A 26,553-nucleotide genomic window follows, 5' to 3' on the forward strand; every position below is an offset into this window, starting at 1 on the left:
GTTTTGGATTTCCACTTCCTCCTTTCGTTTAAATACGAAGCAAGCAAATTATACATTGTCTTTCCCTCGCTTCGTATTGGGGAGCAGAGGAGAGAAGTGTAGTATGAATTACGAGCATTTCTAAACTTAACAAAGTACGAATATACTTAGTTTTTTTTTAGGTACGAATAAACCTAGAATGCCAATGATTCTGCCCAATATGAATACATTCGATAGTAATCCATGTACGATTACTTGAGTATTTTTCCATAAATACGAGTACGCTTAATGGATGTTTATCCAAGTACGTGACACTTGGGCAAACTAACTGAGATGGGAAAATATGGAAAACTTTATACAAGGGATGTATCCAAGTATGTGACACTTGGAGTGCATACGAGAATATGCAATTTATTTAAGTACGGGAAACTTAAGATTATAAACTAAGTATGAATACACTTAGGAGTAAACCAAATATGAGAAATTTGGGCAGCATACGAGGACATGCATTATATGTGATACAAAGTATGAAACACTTAGGCCAAGACATACGACATAACGAAATGTCACTAAGTATGAAATACTTAGATAAACCTATATGCATCCGAACATATGCAAACATAAAGGGCCAAGCACAACGATAAAACTTTCAAAAAGCTACCAACACATAAGTTATGCCACAAGGGGCCAAATACCTATGTTATTGAAAGTATGAATGTACTGATGCCTCGCAGGGCCAATGCTTACTATCACGCAGGACCAGCTGAAATTTCAAAATATCAATGGTTCATAACAAGTACTTATCTGTTAATCCAGGTTGTGGACCTCTGAAGAAATTTTGTTTGGAACCCCTGTGCTGACTTCAGTAGTAGAACCACCTCTAGCTACATTCTTCTCCAGGTTAAAAGATTCATTTATTGCATCTCGGGCAGGTGATTCAACGGGATGAGCATCATGAGTACCAGTGGGCATATCATCTCTAGCATCAGCAAAATTTTCAATCTGTTGCTCATTATCATCTTCTAGATGCTCTACTTGCTCATGGATTCTCTGGGCACAGCTGCTCGGCAAATCATTGTCCTCCCAGAGAGGAGAATCCTCAGCAACCCCCACCTTTGTCAAGCATGCCTCCCAGCACGCAGTCCAAATCTGATCTTGAATGGCAGGCATTTGATCCACGTAGCTTGCCATTGCTGTATTAAAACCCTTTTGGTACCCTTCTTCGAAAGCTATCTTTTTTGTACTATCAATTTCTAATAATGCCTGGCTAATGTTGTCTTCAGCAGTCTCAAGCTTGCTTTTTGTCCCTTCAAGCTCTGCTTTTGCTTTGTCTCTTTCTCGTTCGAGTCTGGAGACTGTCTGCAATAGCCTGGTATTGTCTCTCAAAAGCCTATTGCGTTCAGGCTCAATCTCTTGTAGGTTTATGGCTAGTGCAACCATCTTTTGAATAAACTGAGGAAAACCAAATATGAAGGGAAGCATTAATATAATAACACGAGATGTTAGGATTCAACTACAAGTTATCAAAAATAATTTACCTTTATCCCACTGACGAGACCAGTAGTGATAAGCCAATCAGGTGGAGATCTAGATTCCTTCTGCATATCAACAGGCAACAATAGGCCTTGGGCAAGTGCCAGTGTAGTTTCTGAAGAGCTTGCACTATCACCAACGTAAACGGGCCGATCACCCCAAATGAATTGGGGGGCCCAGGTTTGAGGTAATATTTGGGGACTTGGGCATAGGGGCGGCTGAGTAGATGCGTCACCCTGTGCAGGGGCACTGGTTGGATCCTCGACCCTAGAACGTTTTTCTCGATGGGCATCACTGCCATCGAGAACAGTCTCAAAGCCCCGAGGAGATGAAGAGGAGTGGATGGAACCTCCTCTGTTGCGATGAGGTGCAGGAGGAGCGTTCCCCTTAGATGCCACCCGGCCAGTACCACGTCCTCGTGATGAAATAGTCAAGAGAGAGCTTAGATCCATGGGTTGTCGAGACATCGTATCAGAATTTGGTGGAGATGGGGAATAACCGGAAAAGGAGGATTGGCTGGTATCACGATTAGCAGCATGTTGTTCAGGTTGTTGTTGAGAGGTAACCAGGTGTTGGGAGGACCTTCTGTGTCACACTCCACCCCGGGCCAGCACTCAAATGAGCCCAAACCGACGTGGGGGTGCAACATCAACCACCAATCCAACCCTACTATTCAAGTTCTAGCAATTAAGTTAACCAACAGTCATTTTATTGATAATGCAAAACATATCGTTCTTACAAACACAGCGGAAGTCTTAAGAAAGCATTAAACTATACAATGAACCAAATATAAACATAGGCTGCAACTACTTCCCTATCTACAAAATTTTGCCAAAACTAGTCCAGCCTTCCCGACATGCTACCCCAAGCAAGGGTACAACCCCACGACGATAAGCAGTGGATATCTACAACGCTTGCAAAACTGGATTCCAAAATGAAATCCGGGAGTGTTTATGAGACATGGATGCAATTCCATATTCAAAGGTACAGCTAAAAGATATTCTCAACTTGTAACAGTTTATCGAGAAATAAAAAGTAACACTAGACAAGCAGCCAATAATTTAAGGCATAAGCCTTTTGGCATTAAGCCAATCACCGGGCACACAGCCAATAGTTTAAGGCATAAAGCCAATCACCGGGCACACAGCCAATAACTTAAGGCATAAAAGCCTTTTTGGCATAAAGCCAATCACCAGGCACTAAGCCAACATTCAAGTTCAATTCAATATAGAACAACATCTATGAATCAAACACTCACCTCGTACTCCAAAAGAAAGTACAACTATGATTTCGGTGCTCCTTGATTCACCGACTCGTCACCTATCCACAAGCCAAACATTTTAGTATAGAAATATTTGAAAGGCTTTAACAAATGCATTAACAATGTTCTGCATCAATTCAACTATATAGCAATAGCCGAACAAAAGTAAATTCACCAATTTGTACCCAAAACCAAGAATCCCACAATTTCACACATTACCTAACAGAACCACTGATAGATTTCTGACTATAGCATTCTATAGGTTTAGAGTTAGATTCCGAGACTGTAACCATTAGAAAGTACACTCTTAGAACATCAATCTCAATATAAAATGTGTCCTAATCGGAGTCCGAATGGCCAAGATACGCTCAACAGAAGTTATATAATTAGGGCAGAAATCCCAGTTTCAGCAGAACAGTCTGCGATCGAAAGCTCATTAAAAATCACCTACCCAATAATTTCCAATGCTTCTAACACCAAACATCACCAACTGATCAATGTTTAAGACTCATGAGAACCCATAGTCAATAAGTACATTTCACTATGACAAAATCGATGAAGAACACAGCTCCATAAGCTGCCCAGAATTTCAGAATTACCAAACTATTAACTTCGGAACCAAAAATGATTTTTCTCAGACCGAACTAAGGCACACTCCTTAAAAAATCAGAAAGATATGTAAGTCTAGTTTCAGAATCAAAAAACGGTGCGTGAAACCGATACCCGAGCAAGAAGTTATGCCCGTTTTTCCAACACGTGTCTGTGCTGCCAGCACAGACGCCAATCAGACACTAGTTTGGTTCATGATTTTTATCTTTTTTCATACTATTCAGAAAATTCTGAAATTTTTACAGCATAAACCACACTCACAGAGGCATCTACAGTAAAGTTATCAGAAAATAACATGATCGGAACGTTGATGAGAAAAATTCGTCAAAACAGGACAGTTTATCATTATGCATAACAGATTTCAAAATTCCGTGGCAAGTCGAGTTCTCGACCGTTTCCAACGATTCCAAAACAGTTCCAGCATGTAGCATGTGTTTCCTACACGTTTCAGCAATTTCCAGCAACCTAAAACAGATTCTGCAACTTAATTCAAATACAAGAACCTGTAAATTAACTACTGTAGAAAGGAATTAGAAGTTACCTACCAAAATTAGCGTCTCAATCTACCAATCCCTTCTTCTTCTTCTTCTTCTTCTTCTTCTTCTCTCTCTCTCTCTCTCTCTCTCTCTCTCTCTCTACGCTGAAACAAATCTTCCTGATGGGTTTTCTTTCTTCTTCTTTTTTTTGACACACACACATACACACGGCACACATGCACATCTTCTTAACAAAAAATGCACTTTAGCCCCTTAAATTTAAAATATAACATAAAAGCACCTCATATATTAAGGGTGTTACATTCTGAGAACCACGCAGGGGAGTGGAACGCCTTCGGAAATTGGACCTTCACCTGGCTGTCCGGCAAATGTCACTCCAGCTCTAGACCTTGAATTCCTCGGCTGGGGAGCAGTTGAGGTTGAGGCAGCACTTGTGCTTGGGTTGGCAAGCCTTCTATTAATAAACCCCATGTAAGCAGGGTCGTAGCCTAGTAAGACGTTTGTGTCATGACCCCTACCAGCTGTCGGAGTGCCAGGCTCCCCTGTGTATTTCAGGATCCTGTTGATCTCTTTTGTTCGGACATAGCTGGGTTCTCGTCTTGGACGCTTGTTAGCATTATCCACTGCAGATTGATAAGCCAACAAGGGTTAGAAAAAGCAGTGAAGAAAAATTACGAATAGAGCCAAGAAAATTAGGAGCATACATGGATAGCCCCAAATATGGGGGCAATGGAGGCCCACCACTTGGCCATCTTCCCCCATTGGCTCAAATGGTCTAGTAACGTAGAGGAAATCAATTTCGTGATCACGAGCGGAATCTGGCAGGTTTAGCACGAGGCGCTTTTCTGCCTTTCTAACCTTGAAGTAATAAGTATTATACTCAGGATTAAGCACGATGCTGTACCACCATTGGATATCCCATAAGCCTATTTGGGTACCCAGAATCCTATTCAAAGCCACTACTCCCATCACTAACCTAAAGAAATTGGTGGAAACCTGCATTGGTGTGAGTCGATACCAATTCAAAACTTGACGAAGTAAAGGGTGAAGGGGGAAGCGAACTCCACCCTCAACAACAGCCACGATTGGGATACACATCCTATCCCATCAGCCTCCATCCCTATCCGCACCCAGAGGGGCGAGTTCAAGCCCAACATTGTCAGGAATGTTGTATTCCATCCTAAATGACACCATGGCAGAAGGGGTTTCACAAAGCTTCCTAAACTTACTAGGTTTAAAGGGATTTTCGTTCTCATCTGCCATGGGTAAAGTTTGAAGCTCCCAAAGCATAATGAAATCTGGAAAATGGTTTGAACAAAACCCTAATAGAATAAAACTTGAGATCAAGATCTCAAAAGGAATTTGTAAGGTTAAATAGAATGAGAATCTAACGAAGTTGTTGCAGAAGTCACCTGAGACGCAATCGAGTTGCAAACGGCGGCAGTGGCAGAGGAGGAAAAAAGCTTTCGCCTGGTTTTTAAAGAGAGAAACGATGGGTTTGAGTATAGGGATGAAAACCCTATAAAGATCCTCGAATGAGTATAAAGGTAAAAACGGAGATGAAACGACGCATCTGACGGCGTTACAAGAAAAGGTAACAGAAAGAATGCCGTTTTGACGCCGTTTGGTTAAAATGTCAGTTCGCATTTAATGAGAGGAATACGAAATGTGCCACATGGAATTACTACTTTGAGAAAATGATGACTAAAACTGCCAGAAAACACCAATAGGTTTAGATACTACATCCACACGGGAACTAAAGAGTTGGAGTTCGGCTTAAAGGTCTATTTCTAGCTTTACCAGTTGCCCCCGAAAAGTGGCAAAGGGCAAAGCTGGGGAGCAATTGTAGGGAGGTATTCTCTGACAGACACATCTTTTACCGAACACGTGGTACGTGGGACCATGGTTTAAATAAAGACAGAATAGTCACCGTGCAAAGCAATCTGGTCGGCAATGATGGCCGGCGACATGAGAAGTTGAATCAAGAGATTGATATAGGTGCAGTGACATGAGAAGTCACTGGTCCAAAGTAGTCTGTTCAGTAACGAGAGGGTCGAACAGCAGGATAGCTCCTGAGAAGATATTGGTCCAAATAGTTCATAAAGGACCAGTTACATATGAAATGACTACATATGAAGTGACTTGTAACAGCCCTGATTTTTGGAAGGTAAAAATTTTGTTAAATATTTGAATTTTATTTGAATTACTTATTTTACTTTCAGTAATCTGTCGTAATTAGATTCTAGTCCTTCGGGGCCAATCGAATTAGATTCCAACCGACTACTTGGAGAAACCGAGCAACCAAACTCACCTAGTTACTAGATGAACTTTTTGAACCTTTTGCCTTTACCCATTGGTCAATAGATGTTAGGGTAATCTTTGTCCATTGGACAATAGGCCTCCTATTAAAATATGTGGATTAGTACATGGATATTGTAACGACCCTGAATTTTGGTCAATAAAAATTTCGTTAAATATTTGAATTTTATTTAATTTACTTATTTTCTTTTGAGTGGCTATATGTTATCTTGTAAAATTCGTTGTAGTTAGATTTTGGTCTCGACTAGAAACCCTACGTGACCAATTTAGTTAATTTCCAACCGACTACTTGGAGGAACCAAGCAACCGACTTACCTAGTTACTAGATGAACCTTTTGGACCTTTTGAAACTTTTGAACCTTTGCCTTTACCCATTGGTCCATAATGGTTAGGGTAATTTTTTGTCCATTGGATAATAAATTTTTTATTATGAAAGTACATGTAGTCTTTCAAAAATCATATTTTAAAATAAAAGGTACTTGTACTCCTTTTATCCTTTTGGTTATTAACCGCAAGGGAAACTATTATCCATTGGGTAATAACCATTAGGGAAGTTAGTGACCCTTGGATAATAGAGTCTTTTGACCAAATAAAGTACCGATGTGACTAGGGAACCTTCCAATAAAGTTGATTTGACTAGTCAACCTTTTTCAACCCTAGAAATTACTTATTTATTTCTTTTTATTAATTTGGTTTTATTCTTTGTCCATTGGACAATAAAAGTTAGGGGAACTATTATCCATTGGATAATAGAAACCCAATTCTTTATATTAAAAGGGTTTAATGAAAGATTTGAGCAAAGCACTTGAATAGACTTTTATAATTATTTTGAAAAGTACTTTTGATTATTTTTTCTAATAAAAGTACCCAAGTAACCTTGGACCATTGGACAATAACCGTTAGGGTAATCTTTACCCATTGGACAAAAGCCTTTCCTTTATTTTATTTGGTAAGTACATTTATATATAAGCATGTGTAATAATAAAAAGGACATGTAGTCTTTTTCAAAGACTTAGTTTAATATTTAAAGTACTCTTACCTTATTATCATTTGGTTATTAACCGTTAGGGATTTTATTATCCATTGGGTAAAGGGTTTATTCTTTCAACAAGTACATGGGTTCATTAAAACTAATATTTTCTTAAATCCCATGTGATGATGTACCAATATTGAAAGTACCCATATTTTATTATGTAGCCTTTAAAGCCTAAGATTTTCCTAAGTACCTTTTTATTATTTTGTATTGGGGTTTTGTACCCAATTGGATTTGTTTAATGGGAGGTGCGATCTACCTAGATTACAAAGTACCCTAGTTTATTTATTTTCAAACATGTGCCTAATTGGATTTCCTTATTGGGTATTTGATTTTGTGAATCTTTGTACTTTGTACTTTCTTATTCTTTCTTGTTATATATATATATATATATATGTGTGTGTGTGTGTGTGTACTAGGGAGAGAGAGAGAGAGAGAGAGAGAGAGAGAGAGGAAGATGGGTTGTACCTTGACTTGACTTTCCTACATCTTTCAAATCCTTGGTGAATCTTCCTTCCTAGCTAAGAAACTAGCCCTCCATTAACCTCCATTGTAGTTCTATATTTGTTTAGCACAAAATCTTGTACTCTTGTCTCCTTTCCTTGCAACAAATCTTCCATAATCCCATCCTTGGTACAAATCCTAGCCATGCAAGCCTAATATCCTAGCCCATCAAGCTTTCAATCAAAGTTTGACAAGTGAAAGATTGAGTTATGGAGCAAATCCATGGAGGATTTAGAGAGAGAGAGAGGGCCGGCCTTGTGAGAGGGGAGAGAGCCAAGAATTTTGCCTATAAATAGCACCCCATGTTTGCCATTCAACACACACCTTCACCTAGCAACTTCTCTCTCTAGAAAAAAATCTTGTTCTTTCTTTGTTCTTGTTAGTTCTTTCTTTGTTCTTGAGTTGTTCTTGAGTTCTTCAAGAAACTCAACCTAAGCCGCCACTAGACCGCCACTCGACCACCCTCTCGATCCGAAAGTAGTAGTAGTAATAGTCAAGTAGAAGTTTCGAGAGAAACCTTTCTCTTTCGAAGCTACCGGAGACCACCGTAGGAAGTTACTCCGCCCGACCACCGACGTACTTTCCGTAGCCGACCTACCGCCAAGAAGTAAGGTAGAATACCTCTACTCACTTCCCTAAGTATAAAGTAGGTTATCTTTATTTACGTACTTATCATTTGATTAGAAGTATTCGTATTTTAATCTTTAAGATAGTTATGAGTATGCGTATATGAGTTGCTTGTATTACTTGTGGTATGTGATAAAGCATAAGTGATTTCACTCCAAAAACGTCCGTACATGTGGCGTTGTGCTTTGAATAAAGCATAAGTAATACACTCCAAAGGCGTCCGTACATGTGGTGTTATGCTATAAGTAGTAATTGAGCGTGATGAGTAATATGAAATTGGATGATCTTGTTAGGATGATTCTTGCTTACGTTTGTCCTACCGTGGAGTCTTTGTATGTAACGAGACACAAGAACCGAGAAAGTAAAAACATGACACCTAAGGTGTGGTTAATGAAAGGAAATGTTTTTCGAGGAGAAAATATTTTGAAACAACATAATGACCGGTTTTGAGTGGCATTATGTGAGTTGTGTATGTGCGTGTATAAAAGAAATATTTGAAAAGAGTGAAAAGTTTTGGAATCTGCAATGTGGCCGGACTTGCCCATTGTGTGAGGTGTGTGTGTGTTCCAATGGGAATCCGGGAAAAGCGGAACCATTGCGAGGTTGGGTGTGTGTGTGTTCCAATGGAGATCCGGAATAGCGGAACCGAGGTTGTGTGTGTTCCAATGGGAATCCGGGAAAAGAGGAACCATTGTGGGGTTGTGTGTGTTCCAATGGGAATCCGGGAAAAGCGGAACCATTGTGGGGTTGTGTGTGTTCCAATGGAGATCCGGAATAGCGGAACCATTGTGAGGTGTGTGTGTTCCAATGGGAATCCGGGAATAGCGGAACCATTGTGAGGTTGTGTGCGTTCCCATGGGAACCCGGACCGGCGGAACCATGGTGAGGTATGGCTTGGTTATCCGCGGAGAGGAGCCAATGGAATTGTGTGCCAATGGGAACCCGGCGCGGCGGAACCATTGTGAGGATACTCGGGAGACCGGCGCGGCGGAACCGAGGTTGGGTGTGTTAAAAACAAATTTTGGTTTGAAAGGAAATGTTTTGGAAACCGCAATGTGGCCGGACGTGGTAGCCCATTGTGTGGAGTGTGTTTTGTGTGTGTTCCAATGGGATCCGGGAAAAACGGAACCATTGTGAGGTTGGGTGTGTAGCTTGGTTATCCACGGTACGGAGCCAATGCAATATTGTGTGAGTTAAACAAATGATTTTTGAAAGATTGTTTTGTAAGTGAAAATGTTGACACGGTCTACGATGAGTCGCGTAGGAGAAACTCTGAAATCTTGGACACCAACGATAGTTGATTAACGAATGTGGATGTGTCATTGTTAAGCTGCGTATATATGTATCATGTGGAAATCGATGTGTTATTATTTCATGTTGTTTTAAGTTATGGGTTAGCGGGTATGGGATTACTCTGCTGAGCTTTGTAGCTCACGGTGTTGCCTTTTTGGTGACCCTGACATATTATATCGGTGGCGACGCTGGTATAATGTGTCAGATTTTGTAGATGATCAGGGTAAGCAGTTCACCGTGGAGGCTTTTGGAGCTGAGGAGCTGGCAAGAATGGAGGAGCTGAGGAGCTGTAGTTAGGAACCGTAGAACCCCCTTCATTTTTTGTAAATATTGAACTCTTGTAGGAGTTTTGTTGTAATAAGAGCCAGACTCCATTTGATGTTATCAATAAAATGTCCTTTTAACGTACCCAAAATTCGGGGCGTTACAGATATAGTATTATATATGTTTTAAACACATGTGCAAAGGACTTTTTTTTTATTGGATATTCTCCCACCTCTCTATTATCCATTCGTTATTAACCATTAGGGGAATTATTATCCATTGGGTAATAGCCCCAATCTTTCAACAAGGTACAAGGTTTTATTTAAATAATTAAGTATGGATTTCCCATGTGATTTTATGCATTAAAATATTGCGGTATATCTAAACCCTAGATTTCCAAAGTACTTTATTGAATAAAATAGTACTTGTACTTTATTATTATTTTAATAGAGAGAATCCTAGCCTTTTATTTAATTGGGGTACTTGGTACCACTTTTATATTTAAATATTGGGCATTTGTACAGGTGTATCAATACCCTAGATTTGAAAAAGTACAATATCTATTAGTTTAATCAAACATGTGCCTAATTAGATTTCTTTAATGGGGTATTTGGATTTGAAAATCTAGTACTTTCGTACTTTTATGTTATTATATGTGTATATATAGTGTACTTGAGAGAGAGAGAGAGTAGCCGAGAGAGAGAAGGAGGGAGAGAGAGAGAGAGAGAGAGAGAGAGAGGAAGGAAGAAAGAGAGAGATTTGGTTGTACCACCTTTGATCACCATGATCTTCTTACATCTTTCAAATCCATGTGTGTATCTTCCTTCCTAGCCAAAATCTATCTCCCCATTGTACTTCTATTATTGTTTAAGACCAAATCGATCTTCTTACATCTTTCAAATCCATGTGTGTATCTTCCTTCCTAGCCAAAATCTATCTCCCCATTGTACTTCTATTATTGTTTAAGACCAAATCTTGTACAATTTATCCTTTCTCTCCATCAAATCTTCCAAAATCTTTCATAATCAAATCTTTGGTACAAATCTTAGCCATGCAAGCCTAGAGTTAGGCCTTGATCTTCCAAGATTGCATGACAAGTGTCAAAATTTGAGGTATGGAGAGAGAAGGGGGGGCCGGCATTGAGAGAGGAGAGAGAGCCAAGGTTTTGCCTATAAATAGCAAGCCATTCCATGCCATTCAACACACACCTTTCCATTCTTCAACTTCTCTCTCTAGAAATCCTTTGTTCTTCTTATTCTTGAGTTCTTCTTGTGTTCTTCAAGAAACTCATCCAAAGCCGCCACTAAACCGTCACTCGACCACCCTCCGATCCAAAAAGCTTAAATAGTTTAGTCAAGTTTAGGTTTCGAGAGAGACCTTTCTCTTTCGAAGCTACCGGAGACCACCGTAGGAAGTTACTCCGTCCGACCACCGATTACCGTCCGCAAGCCGTTACTACCGCCTAGAAGAACGGTAAGGAAATCCTTACTTACTTACTTACTTACTCAAGTATAACGTTGTTGTTTTGAATTTCTAAGAAAGAACGGTTTTCGAAAGTTAAAACGTTACCATGTGAATCGAAGTAATCGTATTTTGATATTTCAAGGAGTATGAGTTTGTATACATGAATTGATTGTGTTACTTGTGGTATATTATAGAGTTGGATGATCTTGTTAGAATGTTTCATGCTTACTTTTGTCCTACCGCGGAGTCTTTGCATGTAAACAAGACACGAGAATCGAGAAAGTAGAAACATGGCACCTAGGGTGTGATTAATGAAAGGAAATATTTTCCGAGGAAGGAAATATTTTGAAACTACATTATGACCGGTTTTGGTGGCATAATGTGAGTTGGGTGTGTGTGTTCCAATGGGAATCCGTAGCAGCGGAACCATTGTGAGAATGTGTGTTCCAATGGGAATCCGGAAAAGTGGAACCATTGTGAGGTTGTGTGTGTTCCCATGGGAACCCGGAGCAGCGGAACCATGGTGAGGTATGACTTGGTTATCTGCAGAGAGAAGCCAATGCAAGATTTTGTGTGCCAATGGGAACCCGGTGCGGCGGAACCATTGTGAGGATACTCGGGAACCCAGAATGGCGGAACCGAGGTTGGGTGTGTTAAACAAATGATTTTGAAAGATGGATTGGTATGTGAAACTGTTGACACGGTCTACGATGAGTCGCGTAGGAGAAACTCAGAAAATCTTGGACACCAACGATAGTTGATTAACGAATATGGGTGTGTCGTTGTTAGCTGTGTATACATGTATCATGTGGAAATCGATGATTGTATAACCTTTTGTTTGTAAGTTATGGGTTAGCGGGTATGGGATTGTTCTACTGAGCTTTTGTAGCTCATGGTGTTACCTTTGGTGACCCTGACATATTATATTGGTGGCGACGCTGGTATAATGTGTCAGACCTTGTAGATGTTCAAGACAAACAGTTCACCGTGGAAGCTTTTGGAGCAGAGGAGCTTGCTAGGATGGAAGAGCAAGCAGAGTAGTATTAGGAACCCTAGTTTCCTTCCTTGTTGAATAAATGTACCCTTTACTTATGATGTATTTATGATGTAATAATGAGCCAGACTCTCTTTATTATGTAATAAATGCCTCATTAACGTACCCAAAATTTGGGGGCGTTACATGACTAGTCCAAACAGACTGTTCGGCCATGAGATAGCCGAACAAGGAAAGAACTCCAATTAAAGTGTTGGAGCAGAAGGAATACTCTAACAAGTTCCAGGACAGTGGTGTTCCGTAAAGGAATGGGATCCCGAGAATGTAGGATCTGGGAAAGATACCAAAAGGGAATAGGATGTTCGGCCAGTTATAGAAAAGAGTCCTAATAGGACTAAGGTAGTGAACTGATAAGGGAATGAGAATCCAAGATATCATGGGTTTCCTATACGCGATAGGAATCCTAGGGCAACAGGGATACTTGGGCAGCAAGTATCTATAATTCTATAAATGCGAGCTAAACCTAGAGTAAAATGTACGCAATACGTTGCACTCACATCATTTTTCCTACTGATAGTTAGGGTTTTTCTGCTAGTACGTGATTCTAACTTAGGCATTGGAAGGCCTTTGCCACGAGAGGCAAAGGTGCACTCATCGCTCGTCCGTTTTGCAGGTTAGGGTTCCGACAGCAAACTAGGGTTGCAGTGAAGAGGCACGAGTATCTGTAAGTGATCAGGTTCTGTTTAAAGTACTAATTGTTTTCATCCCCCTACAGCGCACGTCACTCCAAAACAATGGCCTTCCAGTCTGTTCAAATTCCCACAGCAGCCTATTTCATCCTATACTAACAATTTCAATAAATGAGCGTGCCATCTATCACATCCTTCCGACATGTTACAATTTTAATTCCTTAAATTGTTCCCCCACCCTAATTGGCTAAAAACTAATTAACGAGAGAGAATCGCAAATGTTTTACAAATGCCCGAGTAGAGACCGATCTCTAGATTGGGCGAGAGGGGTGCCTTAAAACCCTTCCCCTCTCATAACTGGCTCCCGAACCTCAAATTTCAAGGTGACGATGGACCAGTCTACGCCTTTTCAAAATCAAACAAACGTAGCAAGCATTTCAAGTTTGGTTCCTTGGGTGGCAGACCTTCAAACCCAAGTGGTGACTCTGAATTGAGCATTTCGCCAAGCTTTCCAAAAGGAGGCCCCCGCCAAACATTCAGATTTTTAGGGGCGTGTGCCCAAAAAACCCTTAGGGTTGCCAAGTACAGCTGAATACGCAAACTAAAATAGAAGCTACGACATGGAGGGTCAAGAGGCACAAACTCCGACTCAGAACTAGACTTAGACATACTCAAACGACTCCATGTTAGACGTGTCGTCAATGCAAGTTACACGCAGCTTGAAAATGCACTTTATAGAAGTACCTTTAGCTTCCACAATGAGAGGGGTAAGGTCCTAAAGGGTGTCAGGTCCAAGCATCGGCACTTCCGCCTCCTCAGCATCTTCGACCAAACCCACTTGAGAGAAGTCCTTGAACAACAACTCCAAGCTCTCATGATTGAGGGATCTCAGCCAACCAATCTTCTCCTTTGATTGATTAAGCTTCCTCTTGAATTCCTCCTTTGCAGGCTCCTTATCAATGGCAGTCCAGGTGTTGGCAGCGAAGTCCTCCATTGCACCTATGGCCATCAAGTTAACCTCGGGTTCGAACGGGAGAGACACGATTGGTTTGGATTGATTTTCTAGGATAATGTAAAGGGTTGGGTTGAATATGGTAGAGCTAGGTTTGATTTGAGTGGAGATGAGGGATATCTGGCTAACATGTGGGTTAGAATCGTGTTGAGGCATAAAGTTGGAGATGGCATTGGGCTTTGATGGGGGTGGAGCTTGAATGGTGCCATTATTGATGTGATCTTGAATCTCATGTCGAAGGCGGAAGCAGGCATTGGTGAGATGGCCAGGCATTTGATGGAAAGCACAATAGGCATTTGGATTGTAGGACGTCGGGAATGTTCGAGGTGAAGGGGATGGAAGGAGTGGCTTGAGGAAGCCAGCTTCGAGGAGCTTCTCATAAACTAAGGACAAAGGTGCCGGGAAGTGGGAGAAAATCCTTGGTTGGTTCCTGCGACTGGATTGAGGGTTCAAGGTGCAGCCTTTGCTTGCTTTGCAACTGCAGAACATTGCGCCATCAACAGGATGCACTCTTTTGCCTTTAGGGTTGATCTTATCACTATGCATGTCCTCCCCTTTAGCATTGGTTTCGGACAAGGATCCAGCATCCTCCTTTAGGTGAGTTCTAGCCTCATGGAATTCAGCCAGATCTTTGAACATGTCTTTTGAGCACAGCTTGGTTCCAAACGCAAGAGCGTGGTAGAGTTGTGGAGGTTCTCGAATTCAAGCATCAGTGGCATTTAGCCCCAGATCCGGCCTTGACATAGCGGAGGTAAAAGGTCAATCAGCTCCTCGAACATAATCATTTGTTTATCCATTTTCTGGCTCATTTCCTGTAGAACCTTTTCTAGCTCAACCAACTGTGTTTGCCCCGCCATTTGAGGTGATCAAGGAAGGTAATATGGCCTCGAAAGTAACAGTGAACCTACTAGTGATGCCGATGTATCTGATTGAGTGACAAGCCTTGCAAGCCTTTGCAAAAGCCCCGATAGATGCTCCCAAGTAGGTTTGGTTTTTCCCTTCAGCACTTTCCTTCTCGGTGAAATGGCCTCAAAATGTCATCGTCGTCAGTGTCCACCTAGACTCTAGAACTAAAGACGAGTCTGTCTCATGATGTTCGGACGCTGCCATCCTCAGAATTCTTTTCGAGGGTGTATCCTTTATTTGAATCGACTAACATTAAGAGATGTCAATGCGGCTACCCAACATCGATGCACATGAAGGTGCTAAAAGTTTAATTAATGAGAAAGAATCGCAATGTTTGCAAATGCCATTTAAAATGTGGCTCACTTTACTAATCGATATTTGGAGAAAACTACACAAGCGAACAATTGGAAAAGTCCTAGTTAGGATTGGTCGGATACGAGGATCCTATTCAATAATCATTTAGTTCTTCAGCAGCGCGAAGCTCACTGTTTTGACAGATTTTCGGGATTTTTCTTAAGTGTATTAATTTTCAAGTATAAACTAATATAGAAAGTCCCCAATAGAGTCCCCACTGTGGGCACACGCCCCAAAAATCGCATCGCGACAAGTGGGTGGGCCCCTTTTCGGAAGCACAGCGAAACGCTCAATTCAGAGTCGCCACTTGGGTTTGAAGGTCCGCCACCCAAGGAACCGAATTTGAAACGCTTGGTATATTATTTGATTTGAAAAGGCTTGTAGACTGGTCCATCGTCACTTTGATATCTGAGGTTCGGGACCCAGGTTACGAGAGAGGAAGCGTTTTAAGGCACCCCTCTCGCCCAATCTGGAGATCGGTCTCTACTCGGGCATTTATAAAACATTTGCGATGCTCTCTCACTAATCAATTTTTAGCCAGTTAGGGCGGAGGAACAGTTCAAGGGGATTAAAACTGTAATAAATTTGTAGGATGCGATAGATGGCATGCTCGCTTATTGAAACAGTTGGTATAGGATGAAAAAAGACTCTTGTAGGAGTTTAAACAGACTAGAAGGCCCTCGTCTTGGAGTGTCGTGTGCAGGAAGAAACCAGCATGCACTGATCAAGTCACTGCATGCTGATCCAACCTGCACGTGCTACATTAAGACCTGCCACTACAACAAAAATCACATTTTATAGCATGCGAAAAACGCTATTGAATGTCATAGATAGCGTTCCGAAGAACACCTTATTAGCCGATGCTATGAAAAGTCAAGACTTTCAACAGCTTTCATTGCATGCTATGGTATACTACCTTTTTATAGCGTTTTTTGAACACTGTCTTTAACATACTTGTAATAACATTTTTTGAACGCTGTCTTCGATAAACTTTTAATAGCATTCATTAAGTGCTATGTTTTGAATACTTTTAACAACATTTTTTGCATGCTAAGTTTGAGATTCTTTTAATAGCATATTTATCGTTGCACCGGCCACTCATTCAATATTGTTTTTTTTATAACATTCAACACCAATTCACTATTATTTTCTATTGCATTCAAGACCAAAAACATCCAACGCGAAATGATGTCAATTTAAAATAAATAATTCAACCATTAGATGAAGATTCATTACAATAAAGATTGGAAAATAATTTTCCAACACAAACTACATTGAAGATTCAAAATAATTACTCATTAGAAAAACACTAATGTAATCTCCCTTTCCATAAAATGAAATCCTAAACTAGTCAGACATTTCATTCAAGTACCCCAATTCTTCACCCGTGGAGATGTTCTTTGCTTGAAGATTACTTCTTTACCGAGTTTATACCGGCTTGCTCCCAAAGGTGAACACATACCTGCAAGTATAGAAATATTCAAACTAACACAATAGTAATGTAAAAACTATTAACTACAAAAATAATTTTAAAGCAACACAATGCACAACACATACATATACGTACAATAATCATGAAACTGATACTAGGAGTGACATTAATTTAAATTGGTTACCTGAAGAGGCCATCTTTGTCCATTGTTGTGTACCAATTGACTGCCATTGTCTAAATCTTCAACTATAACTCCTTCCAAACTTTGAAATCAGGAACAAAAACAAAGGAAAATGAGTCTGTTTTATGTGAGAAAACCATGAATAAGAAGAAAAGTACTAAAGAATAAGAAGAATCAATGCATAATGGAAACCTTGCTTCCCCTGCCAAACAACAATTAGTCCAAGATAAAACTATTCAAAGGAACACAATCAAACATCACAACATGATTACCTCCATTCCATCTCAACCTAGTATTACAACCGTATCGCAGAGCTTCCAGTGTCACCTTGTAATAAAGGTTAGTACTTGATGCCTGATGGCCTACCAAAATTCTTGAGCTTGGCTTTCTTTCATAATTTGCTATGGGAGCTCCTAAAAGTACAATAGAAGAGGAATAACAAATTTCCTAACTTTCTCCACATCAGGTCATCTTCAAAGCTTTTTCCCAAGAAATTGTCAAAATGGACACTGCATAAACAGGACTCTTGTTTGGAAAAGCAGCACTACTTCGGCCACCATAACACAGTCTACTTGAAAGTAGGTAAAACCAATTTTCATTTCAGCTTTGGATTCATGCAAGAATGTACCAGTTCAGATGCGAGAATGATAAAAACTAAACTGATAAAAGATTATTCTCTCCGAATGTAAAGATTCTAATTCCCATGAAACTTTGACAAACAAGGAACATACATAAATAGATATAAAAGAAACTCCCGACCCCTATAACTCCGAATAAACCTTAGATCAGTATCATTGAGACATGCTACAGCATATGACTATATGAGAACTAAATTCCACCACAATTTGTAATCAGAGAATCAGTGTAGATAAACGAGAAGTTGAGAATAAATTAGACACCAACTAATGGTATGACTCTGAGACCGAGACCGAGTTTAACAACAGTAAAGAATGCATAAGCCAAATGTCATTTAGACCAGAGACCAAAAAAAAAAAAAAGAGCACATCATACGCATTTAAATTAATCATTGCAATCTCATCAGGAAACCAAAAGTACTTTGATCCTAGCAGTCATCAAAAAATTGACCTTCTAACCTTCTGGAAGAGTACACAGCTCTTTGGTGTTGGCACCTAATTTCCAAATTATTCAAAAGAGGAAACAGAAACTCCCACAAGACGACCATCTGTTGAGAAGAAAAGCCAGCTCCACTCTCCAATCCAAACTCGTTAATAGGAGAAACTGAAAATGTAAACAATTGAAGGTGTTCACTCAGTCGATCGATACTTATAGCAATTAATGCTATTAAAACCCATATTTGTTGTAGTGTTTATTTTAGCCTAATTTTACTATTTGCCCCTTGAAGAACTGCCTGAGGAGATACCAAAAGGGAAACATAATCTATCCTTTTACTGTATATCAAGCTAATCAACACCTCCCTCATGAGCAATAGAATGTAAACAGGGAACAAATACAAAGAGAAAGACTTGAACCCTCAACCTCTCTCAACCTGAGCTTTGTGTTAAGTTACCAGGAGTCCAAAATCTTAAGCTTTTAGGAAATAGGGCTTAAAATGTATATCAAGCATTTCAACAAAGTCCACATCACTTTATCAAATTTATGCACAATATCCTCAACTATGATCCAAGTCAATTGAGAGTGATAATAGTTATGTTTAACAAACAGTCAAACTGTAACACCCCAACCAACATTTTCTTCCATCTTTGTTTCTTTCTTTTTTCATCTACCTTTGGTGTGGGGTCAGGGAGAAAGAAGATGGTGGCCTAACCTGGTAGAGAAATAAGACTCGAGAGGTACACATGGGGCCAAAAAAATAGTTCCCATGATTATTCAAGACTTTTATCTACTGATGGAGAAAAACAAAAAAGTCTTATGTGAAATTGAGTAGCTATGATCGTTTGTGGTCACTCGAGGCCAGAAACTGCATCTGCAAAGACTAACAAACTTGATTCTGATAACCCCAGAAACTATTATTAGGTGTTCAAATTCAAGCGCAAGACATGCAGTTGGGCCATTCATCTCTCTTGATCTCCAAAATCGGAAGCTCTCTATTCTCTAATTGGAGTTCCAGTTGTACAATCCCATATGACCAGTGTCGATGTAATCAAAGCAGAAGTGACTGAGTGAATGCAATGTTACACGAAAACATTAAGAGTTCATGGATGGTGCTACCAAATCGCATCAACAATCTAACCCAATGGATTTTTTATTTTTTGATTATGAGAAGAGAAATGGAGAGAGAGAGAGAGAGAGAGAGAGAGAGAGAGAGTTTTGAAATGAGAAGATGCAGAGTGGGGAAGAGGAATGGAGAGAGAGATACTAGTAAAAGGAGTAGAGATGTGAGAGTGGTGCACACCTTAGTGCCCTAGCTTTCTTTTTGTCCTCTTCCTGTGCATTTGCCTTGGGGACTGCTGGGACTGCTCCAAACCTGGAAAGCCTAGCTTTCTTCTTTGCCTCCTCATTAGCAGTCACAGACTGTGCAAGCCCAAACCTAAACACATAAAGCAGTATAAAAAAAACAGCTGAAAAGCGTAATATATACATCAAAAGAAAAGACAAAAAAAAGAAGAATGTCCTCTGTAATGAAACGACGAGGAATTGCATAACCAAACCTCTCTGCTCTAGCCTTTCTCTTGTGCTCCTCTGATTGCTTCAATGTATCAGATCCTTGTACGGCAGAAATGGTTCCAAACCTACAAATATATACATCAGATCATTAGTAAATTGAACTGCAAACTTTTAAACTAACTAAAGTGTGTTACAATTAACAGCTCAGCTCTGATGCCTAGTGTCCACATTACTTGGCACGCCCCTCTTCCACTAAGAAATATCCTTGCACTTAAACTTCAACCCCAAAATACTAAATTCCAACAGTTTTTTGACAAGGCTCAAGGCCACCCATAGGCCATACTTCTCAACCCTCAAGAATGAATTCCTTCTAATTGACAAACATTATGTTAATTTTTTCCCAATAAGCGAGACTTTTATAAATATCAAAACAGCTAGAAGGGCGCAAGCCATGCAACCTTGTTAACATACGAAACCAAAAGCAACTATACTAGAGCCCATAAAAATTGACAGGGATGTACAAGTTTCCCCAAAATTCTATAAATGAGTCCAAAACAAATGGACAATCATCTCTAAACACCATGCCACCACCACCATTCCTTTCAAATTAGTTTTTTTTTTGTATCGGCCTCCTTTCAAATTAGTCAAAGAGCTTTTGATCCCTTTAAAAGATCTACACGATCCTTCCACTCGAAAATGCACCACAAAATACATAGAGGACCTGTGTACCACTCCTTCCTCTTGCTTTTCCCACAAAAATGGACACACACCATTCCAAGTGTCGCAAGGGGCCTTCACCAAGTTAGGCATCTCTCTACTTGAATCAAATCCTAAAGACATATGGATAAAATAAATCCCGAATCTCCTAACCAAAAGGCAACAGTTGCAAACAAGCTGAAAATGTGTATGTAAGACAATTATAGCTGCAAAAAAGCCGAGCTGAGCTTTTCCGTGTTTGATCTCGGCTCGTTCAAAACTAGTCAAGCTTGAGCTCGAATCGAGCCCAAATAATCGAGCTTAAGCTTGGCTCGTATTATCGAATATCAAGGTGTTTGAGCTTGGTTTGTTTACCACACGAGCCAAGCATGCCAAGCTGAGCCGCTACAAACGATTTGAGCATTTATAATCAAGCCTCTCAAGCTCGGCTCGTTTATTAACCAAGCTTAAAACTTGAGCTTGACTCGTTTACTGAACAAGCTTAAAACTCGAGCTCGACTCGGTTACTAACAACCTGAACGAGCCGATTTCATAACTGAGTCGAGCTGCGTGCGAATAGCTCGATTCGTGCAGTAGCCCTACTGCCCTAGTCAATACCAACACATGTAGACAGTTAGTGCGTATTTGAATTCAATTTCAACAACACAGACAATCACAAACCCTAGGCTAATCTCATAAGAGTAACGGCCTAACAAAAAAGCAAGAAAGAGTCATAAAACTACCTAACCCTAGTAAAAGCGAAATAGATAATTGAAGAAATTTTATAAAAAAAATGAAAAAGCTAAAAAGAAACTACCTTTCAGCTCAAGAATTACGCTTCTCTTCCTCAGATAGCTGAACTGGCATCCCGAACCACATGGCTCGTCGGATCTTCTTCTGGACGGAAGAAACGGCGTCGTCCTTCTTCGCTTCGTCAATTTCCTTCACGGCCGAGGGCTTCGATTCATCGCCACCGTCCTTGTCTGCGGGTAGAGGATCTGAGGGCGGGGTGGCTGTGGCTGGTCGGGGGTTCTTCTAGGGTTTTCGTCTTTCGCAGTGGTTGATTTCGAGATTGCCGTTGCCACTGTTGATGAGAGAGAGAAGGGGGAAGCGTAGAAGTGGGTCTGATAAATTGGGTGGAACGCTATAGTAGAATTAAGGGGAAATTGCTGGACAGTGGACAAAAGGGCAAATATTGCCCAAGTGATGGACCAGTTCTTGCTGAATTCATCTGGACATGAGAAGGACAAAAATAATTTCCCATACATGGAGAGGTCAACCTAGAATGACTAATATGCCCCTGATGAAAGAAACCCTAATAAGTTTCCCCATTTTGAATCCCAGCCACTGTTCTCTCATTCCATCCTTCCCTTGTACGCTGCTACTGAAGAGGAGAGAACGGCAGGGGAGGGTTCCGTTCCACCGAAGAAGACCGTTCTCCCTCACCTCTTCTTCCTCTCTCACTTTATCTCTCTGTAGCAACAGTACTCTCTCCATTCCACCGCAGAGAAGCAATCTCTTCTCCTTGACCAAGGGACATCGTACACATCTAGTACGTATATGTTTTGGGTGTTTCAATTATTTTTGCAGTTTTCTCTCTTTTCTGTGGAACAACATAACAATTTCCATGCTCATTTGTCTAGTTAATTTGTCTGGTTAATTGCAGCCATTTTTAAATTTTTACCCATGATAAAAATTCTGTTGATATTCGTCCGAGTAAAATTTACAAGGACCCAAGAAAAGATAGGGGATTGTTCCAGGTGGGTCAAACTGGCCCCCATGCCACAAAATAGAACTCAAAGACCATGTGGCCTAATTGAGAAAAGTGTACCATCAGAAGAGTCCTTAAAACCCCACAGGACCCCATCATATTTCTCCTAGCCATTATTGCTTATACTCCCTGAATCATGACACACACTTTGACATTTTCAATTTTCACTCTTCATTTCATACCCAAATTCTCTTCCATTAAACCAATTTTTTTTTTTTGGGAAAGTGTCACGATACACGAACAAACTGCTCAAGACAAGTCTTTAAACAAGATAAACTCTAAAGCTGGCGAAATACAACCCATATGAAACAAGATTCCCCTGTTTACAACGACGCAACCAAAATGGCTTTGAGGAATTTCTCAAATTTCAAAATAGAGCCCAGCCCCAATTTCCAACAGCAAACTGATAGGATTAATGAAACAATTTCATTAGAAAGTAAAGTACAATTTCTTTAAGCGAAAAATGCCTCTCTGAAAGATAGACTGAGGAGGTACCTATTTTGTCATGCATAACATGTGCTCGATAAATTGTTGAAGAGAAAGAAATAACCTATATTTTATACGTAGGATATTGTGGGTGTTTCATTCTCCTATCAGCAATGGGCAATGACCTATATTTTAGCTCACTGAATGATTGTCCCTTTACGAAGGTGTGTTGGTTTGTATGAAATATGGTTCTTGTTCAAGTTGTTAGCTTTTGGGATAAGTTTTCTCCTTTCTATAGTGATGTGAAAACAACGCAAGCAAACCATTTTGAGGGCCTTCACTCAAGTATTTTTTCCATTGACAATGTCCTAGCACCATAATTCGTTCCAACTAATGGAACAAATTAGGAACTTTCTAAGTCTAACAATGTGCAAGGCACAATAGTATGACTGCAACAGAAAAAAACAATGTGTTGTCATCCATAATTCGTTCTAACTCATGTAACATGTTTTTCCTGAAAATAAAACTGTTGCTCTTTAAGTTACCTAATGTTACTCCTTGTAAGAACTTTTGTTGCTATCTATGTAAGAATGTATGCCCTAGACTGTTAAGGGCAGTGACCTATATTTTAATGGTTGTCCCTTTACAAAGGTGTGTTGGTCAATCTGAATCCACAATTCCACGCACAAAACCCTCCCCCCTCTCTCTCTCTGTCTGTGTCATACTCTGTATACTCATAACTCCACAGTCCACAGCATTGTTACAAACACAAATTCAGAAATTTGATCGATGAAGGCTTAAGGAGAGGAGTTGGCTGCAATGGACGATTTTTGTAGCTAATGACAGTTGAATTCACACCATTCTTACACACACAAATCTTGAATTTTGATCGATGAAGGCTTAAAGAGAGGAGTTGGCTGCAATGGACAATTTTTGTAGCTAACGGCAGTTGAATCCACACCATTCTTACATACACAAATGTAGAAGTTTGTAACTAATAGCAGAACCAGAATGTGGTATGTTTTTTTGTAGCTATTGACAGTTGAATTTGAACTAGTTGAACCTACTTTTGTTTGATAGCTACTGAATCTGTATTTGGCTATGAATCTGTATTTGAGTTTCATCTTTGATTTGCAATGATTGCTATAGTTTGCTGCACTTTGATTGATGCACTTTACTGTAACAGTTTTTAGATGCAGCTTTGTTTCCAATTTTGGAGTGTTGAAACCATTTCATTGCACAAAAAAATGAAAGGTAGTGGTGAAATCATTTCATTGCAATTTAAGCCACAAATTTTATACACAGACACAACTTAGGACACAATAATTACTTCAGTTTCAGCACTTCAAACATGGACACAACTTCATGGTAGATACTTTAGATTTCTAGCAGTTACACTCTTGTCAACGAAAAAATGATCAATAGGGTACTCATTTAGAGTGTTTCAAGAGGATGAGGATGAGGAATGCATGGCTAGAGATGGATGGAGGGAGTTCACAGGAAGGGAGGGAAGTCACAGAAAGGGAGAGAGGGCAATGGATGGAGGCTGGTGGTGTACTCTTGCTGTTGTACTTTGTATTTTCTCGTTCTTGTTGTGATAGTCATGTAACGTGTTTTTTCCTGAAAATAAAATAGTTGCTCTTTAAGTCACCTAATGTTACTCCTTGTAAGAATTTTTGCTGCTCTCTATGTAAGAATGTATGCCCTAGACTGTTAAGGGCAGTTAATTCAATTTTAACTCACTGGTTGGCTGTCCCTTTACAAGGGTGTGTTGGTCTATATGAAATGTGGTTCTTGTTTCTTAAGGGCAGTTAACTCACTGGTTTCTTAAACTCACTGGTTCTTGTTTCTATATGAAATGTGGCTGTCCCTTTACATTTTAGGTAACATGTTTTTTCCTGGGAATAAAATAGTTGCTCTTTAAGTCACCTAATGTTACTCCTTGTAAGAACTTTTGATGCTCTCTATTTAAGAATGTATGCCCTAGACTGTTAAGAATGTATGCTCTATATTTTGTCTTTTTAGGTATGGAGAATAGGGAAAATAAAACATTGACAAGTTTTTGCTATTGGGGCGGAGAACGGAAGGTAAATGCCAATGGCACCTTCTTGTACAACGGTGGGATGTGTGTAGCAGTTCTACTTGAGGAAGGAAGTCAACTCAATGAGTTACGTGAGAAGGTTTGTGGTGCCCTTCACATTAATTTCGAAGGTAAAATGTTTTTCTACAACACGAAGAGGGACAAGACGAAGTATGTAACATTGAATGACGACAATGGTGTTGCAATGTTGTTCCACTTGAACGAAGATGATGTCGACTTATTTGTAGAAGATTTAGGCCAGAATAATGACCCTATCCACAATACCGCTTACAATTCAACAAGGTTAGATGGGATGTTTCATTTTAATTTACAGTTATTATTTATCTGTGTGCATTTGAATAACCATGTATATTTTATTTTGTTAGGGAATCGATGGTCACTGACAATAGTAGCTCGCCTGGAGGAATACTGGCAATACCTTCTCCCAGTCAGGTGACCAATAGTTGTAGCCAAGAGATGGGGTTGGTGCCATACTTGCCGGACAATGCAAATGAGATTTTAACTGGGAAGGGTCAACTATTTGAAAGCCCCGACCTTTTCAAGCAATCAGTGTTACTATTTGCTGCATCCAACAAGTTCAGCTTCACTTATTTGGATAATAGTAGAGCCTACTATCGATTGGTATGTAAAGTACCAGGGTGTCCTTGGAAGCTAACTGCAAAATGTGAAGGTTCAAGTGATTTGGTTCGTGTCATCATGTTAAGGAATGAGCACCTACACAATGCAGAAGATGCTAGTAATTATAAGTTGACCTTTCGCAGTAAACAAGTGGGGTTGCTTTTCAAAAACCGAATTGTGGACAAGCCTGAATATTTGCCGAGGGATATTTGCAAGGACTTTGAGCATGTGTTCCAATGTCGTCTGAATTACAGTCAAGGTTGGAGGGCGAAAGAAAAGGCTAAGGAAGCCATCACAGGACCTCCTTCGATGACTTTCCACCTAGTCCCATGGATGTGTCGGCGGCTTGTTCAAGCCATACCAAACACTAGGGCAATATGGACGTCAACAAATGAAGCCAAGTTCAAGCAACTTTTTGTTTCTTATGGTTGCTCCATTGCAGCATTCCGATCAGGTTATCTAAGGCCAGTTTTGAAATTGGATGCATGTTTCTTGACCGGATACTATCGGGGCCACGTTCTATCGGCTAGTGCACATGATGTGGACGATGGGTTGTACCCCCTAGCATATGCCATTGTGTCTAGTGAGAATGATGAAGACTGGTTATGGTTCTTGGTTAATCTTAAGGAAGTTCTTGGAGGATGTCAAGTCGTCTTGGTCACCGATCAGAATACTTCTTTGCTCAATGGTATAAGAAAGGTTTTTGGCGGGGATTGTAATGCATGGTGTCTCCGTCACCTAAAGGAAAACTTTAGCAAGTTTGCCAGCTCAAAGGGGTTGAAAGCTGAAAGAGGAAACACGGCTCTAAAGGTGGTTAATGATATTGCGTACGCAAGGACGGAAGACTCATTCAAGTATCATTTAGCCAAGTTGTATGGAATTTCGGAATATCTATCAAAATGGGTGGAAGATAACAATCCAAAGCACTGGTCTAATGCTTTTTTCCCTTACAAGAGATGGGACAAGATGTACACGAACCTTGCTGAATGTTTCAATTCTTGGATATTGCCATTAAGGGATTTGGACATCATACAATTTATGACGGGACATGTGTCGAAGACCACTGAATTGTTGCTCCGTAAGCATACCGAGGTTAGGAAATGGAAATTGCCGGTTGGCAAACAAATTGAGAAGGAAATTAAGAAGTCTCAAGAATATGCTCAGAAATTTACGCATCGAAACTCTTCGCCTACCGAGTTCATTGTCGCAAATGACACTAGAAAACTTTATGCAATCAAGCTGATCCCTCGGCATTGCAGTTGTCTTGCTTGGCAGATGTCCGGAATTCCTTGCGCTCATGCTACTCGTGCTATTCAAAGCTCTGGTTTTTGTATTTATGACATGGTGGATCCTTTCGTCAAAAAGGAGATGCAAATGGCGATATATGATAATACCATGTCCCTA

General features: G+C 40.1%; 1 protein-coding gene and 1 pseudogene across 1 annotated transcript; one reads left to right on the forward strand and one right to left on the reverse strand.

The window, feature by feature from the left end:
* Positions 1–19,219: 19,219 nt before the first annotated feature.
* Positions 19,220–22,118, reverse strand: LOC131306795 (uncharacterized; annotated as a pseudogene).
* A 557-nt stretch (positions 22,119–22,675) lies between these two features.
* Positions 22,676–26,537, forward strand: LOC131306797 (uncharacterized). Its single transcript, XM_058333224.1, has 5 exons — positions 22,676–22,775; positions 23,856–24,005; positions 24,456–24,813; positions 24,897–26,473; positions 26,515–26,537. Exons 1-5 carry the CDS (start codon positions 22,676–22,678, stop codon positions 26,535–26,537), a joined length of 2,208 nt encoding a protein of 735 aa, XP_058189207.1.
* Positions 26,538–26,553: the final 16 nt, after the last annotated feature.

Source organism: Rhododendron vialii, chromosome 11a (genome assembly GCF_030253575.1).
Source record: "Rhododendron vialii isolate Sample 1 chromosome 11a, ASM3025357v1".
Taxonomy (NCBI): Eukaryota; Viridiplantae; Streptophyta; class Magnoliopsida; order Ericales; family Ericaceae; genus Rhododendron; species Rhododendron vialii.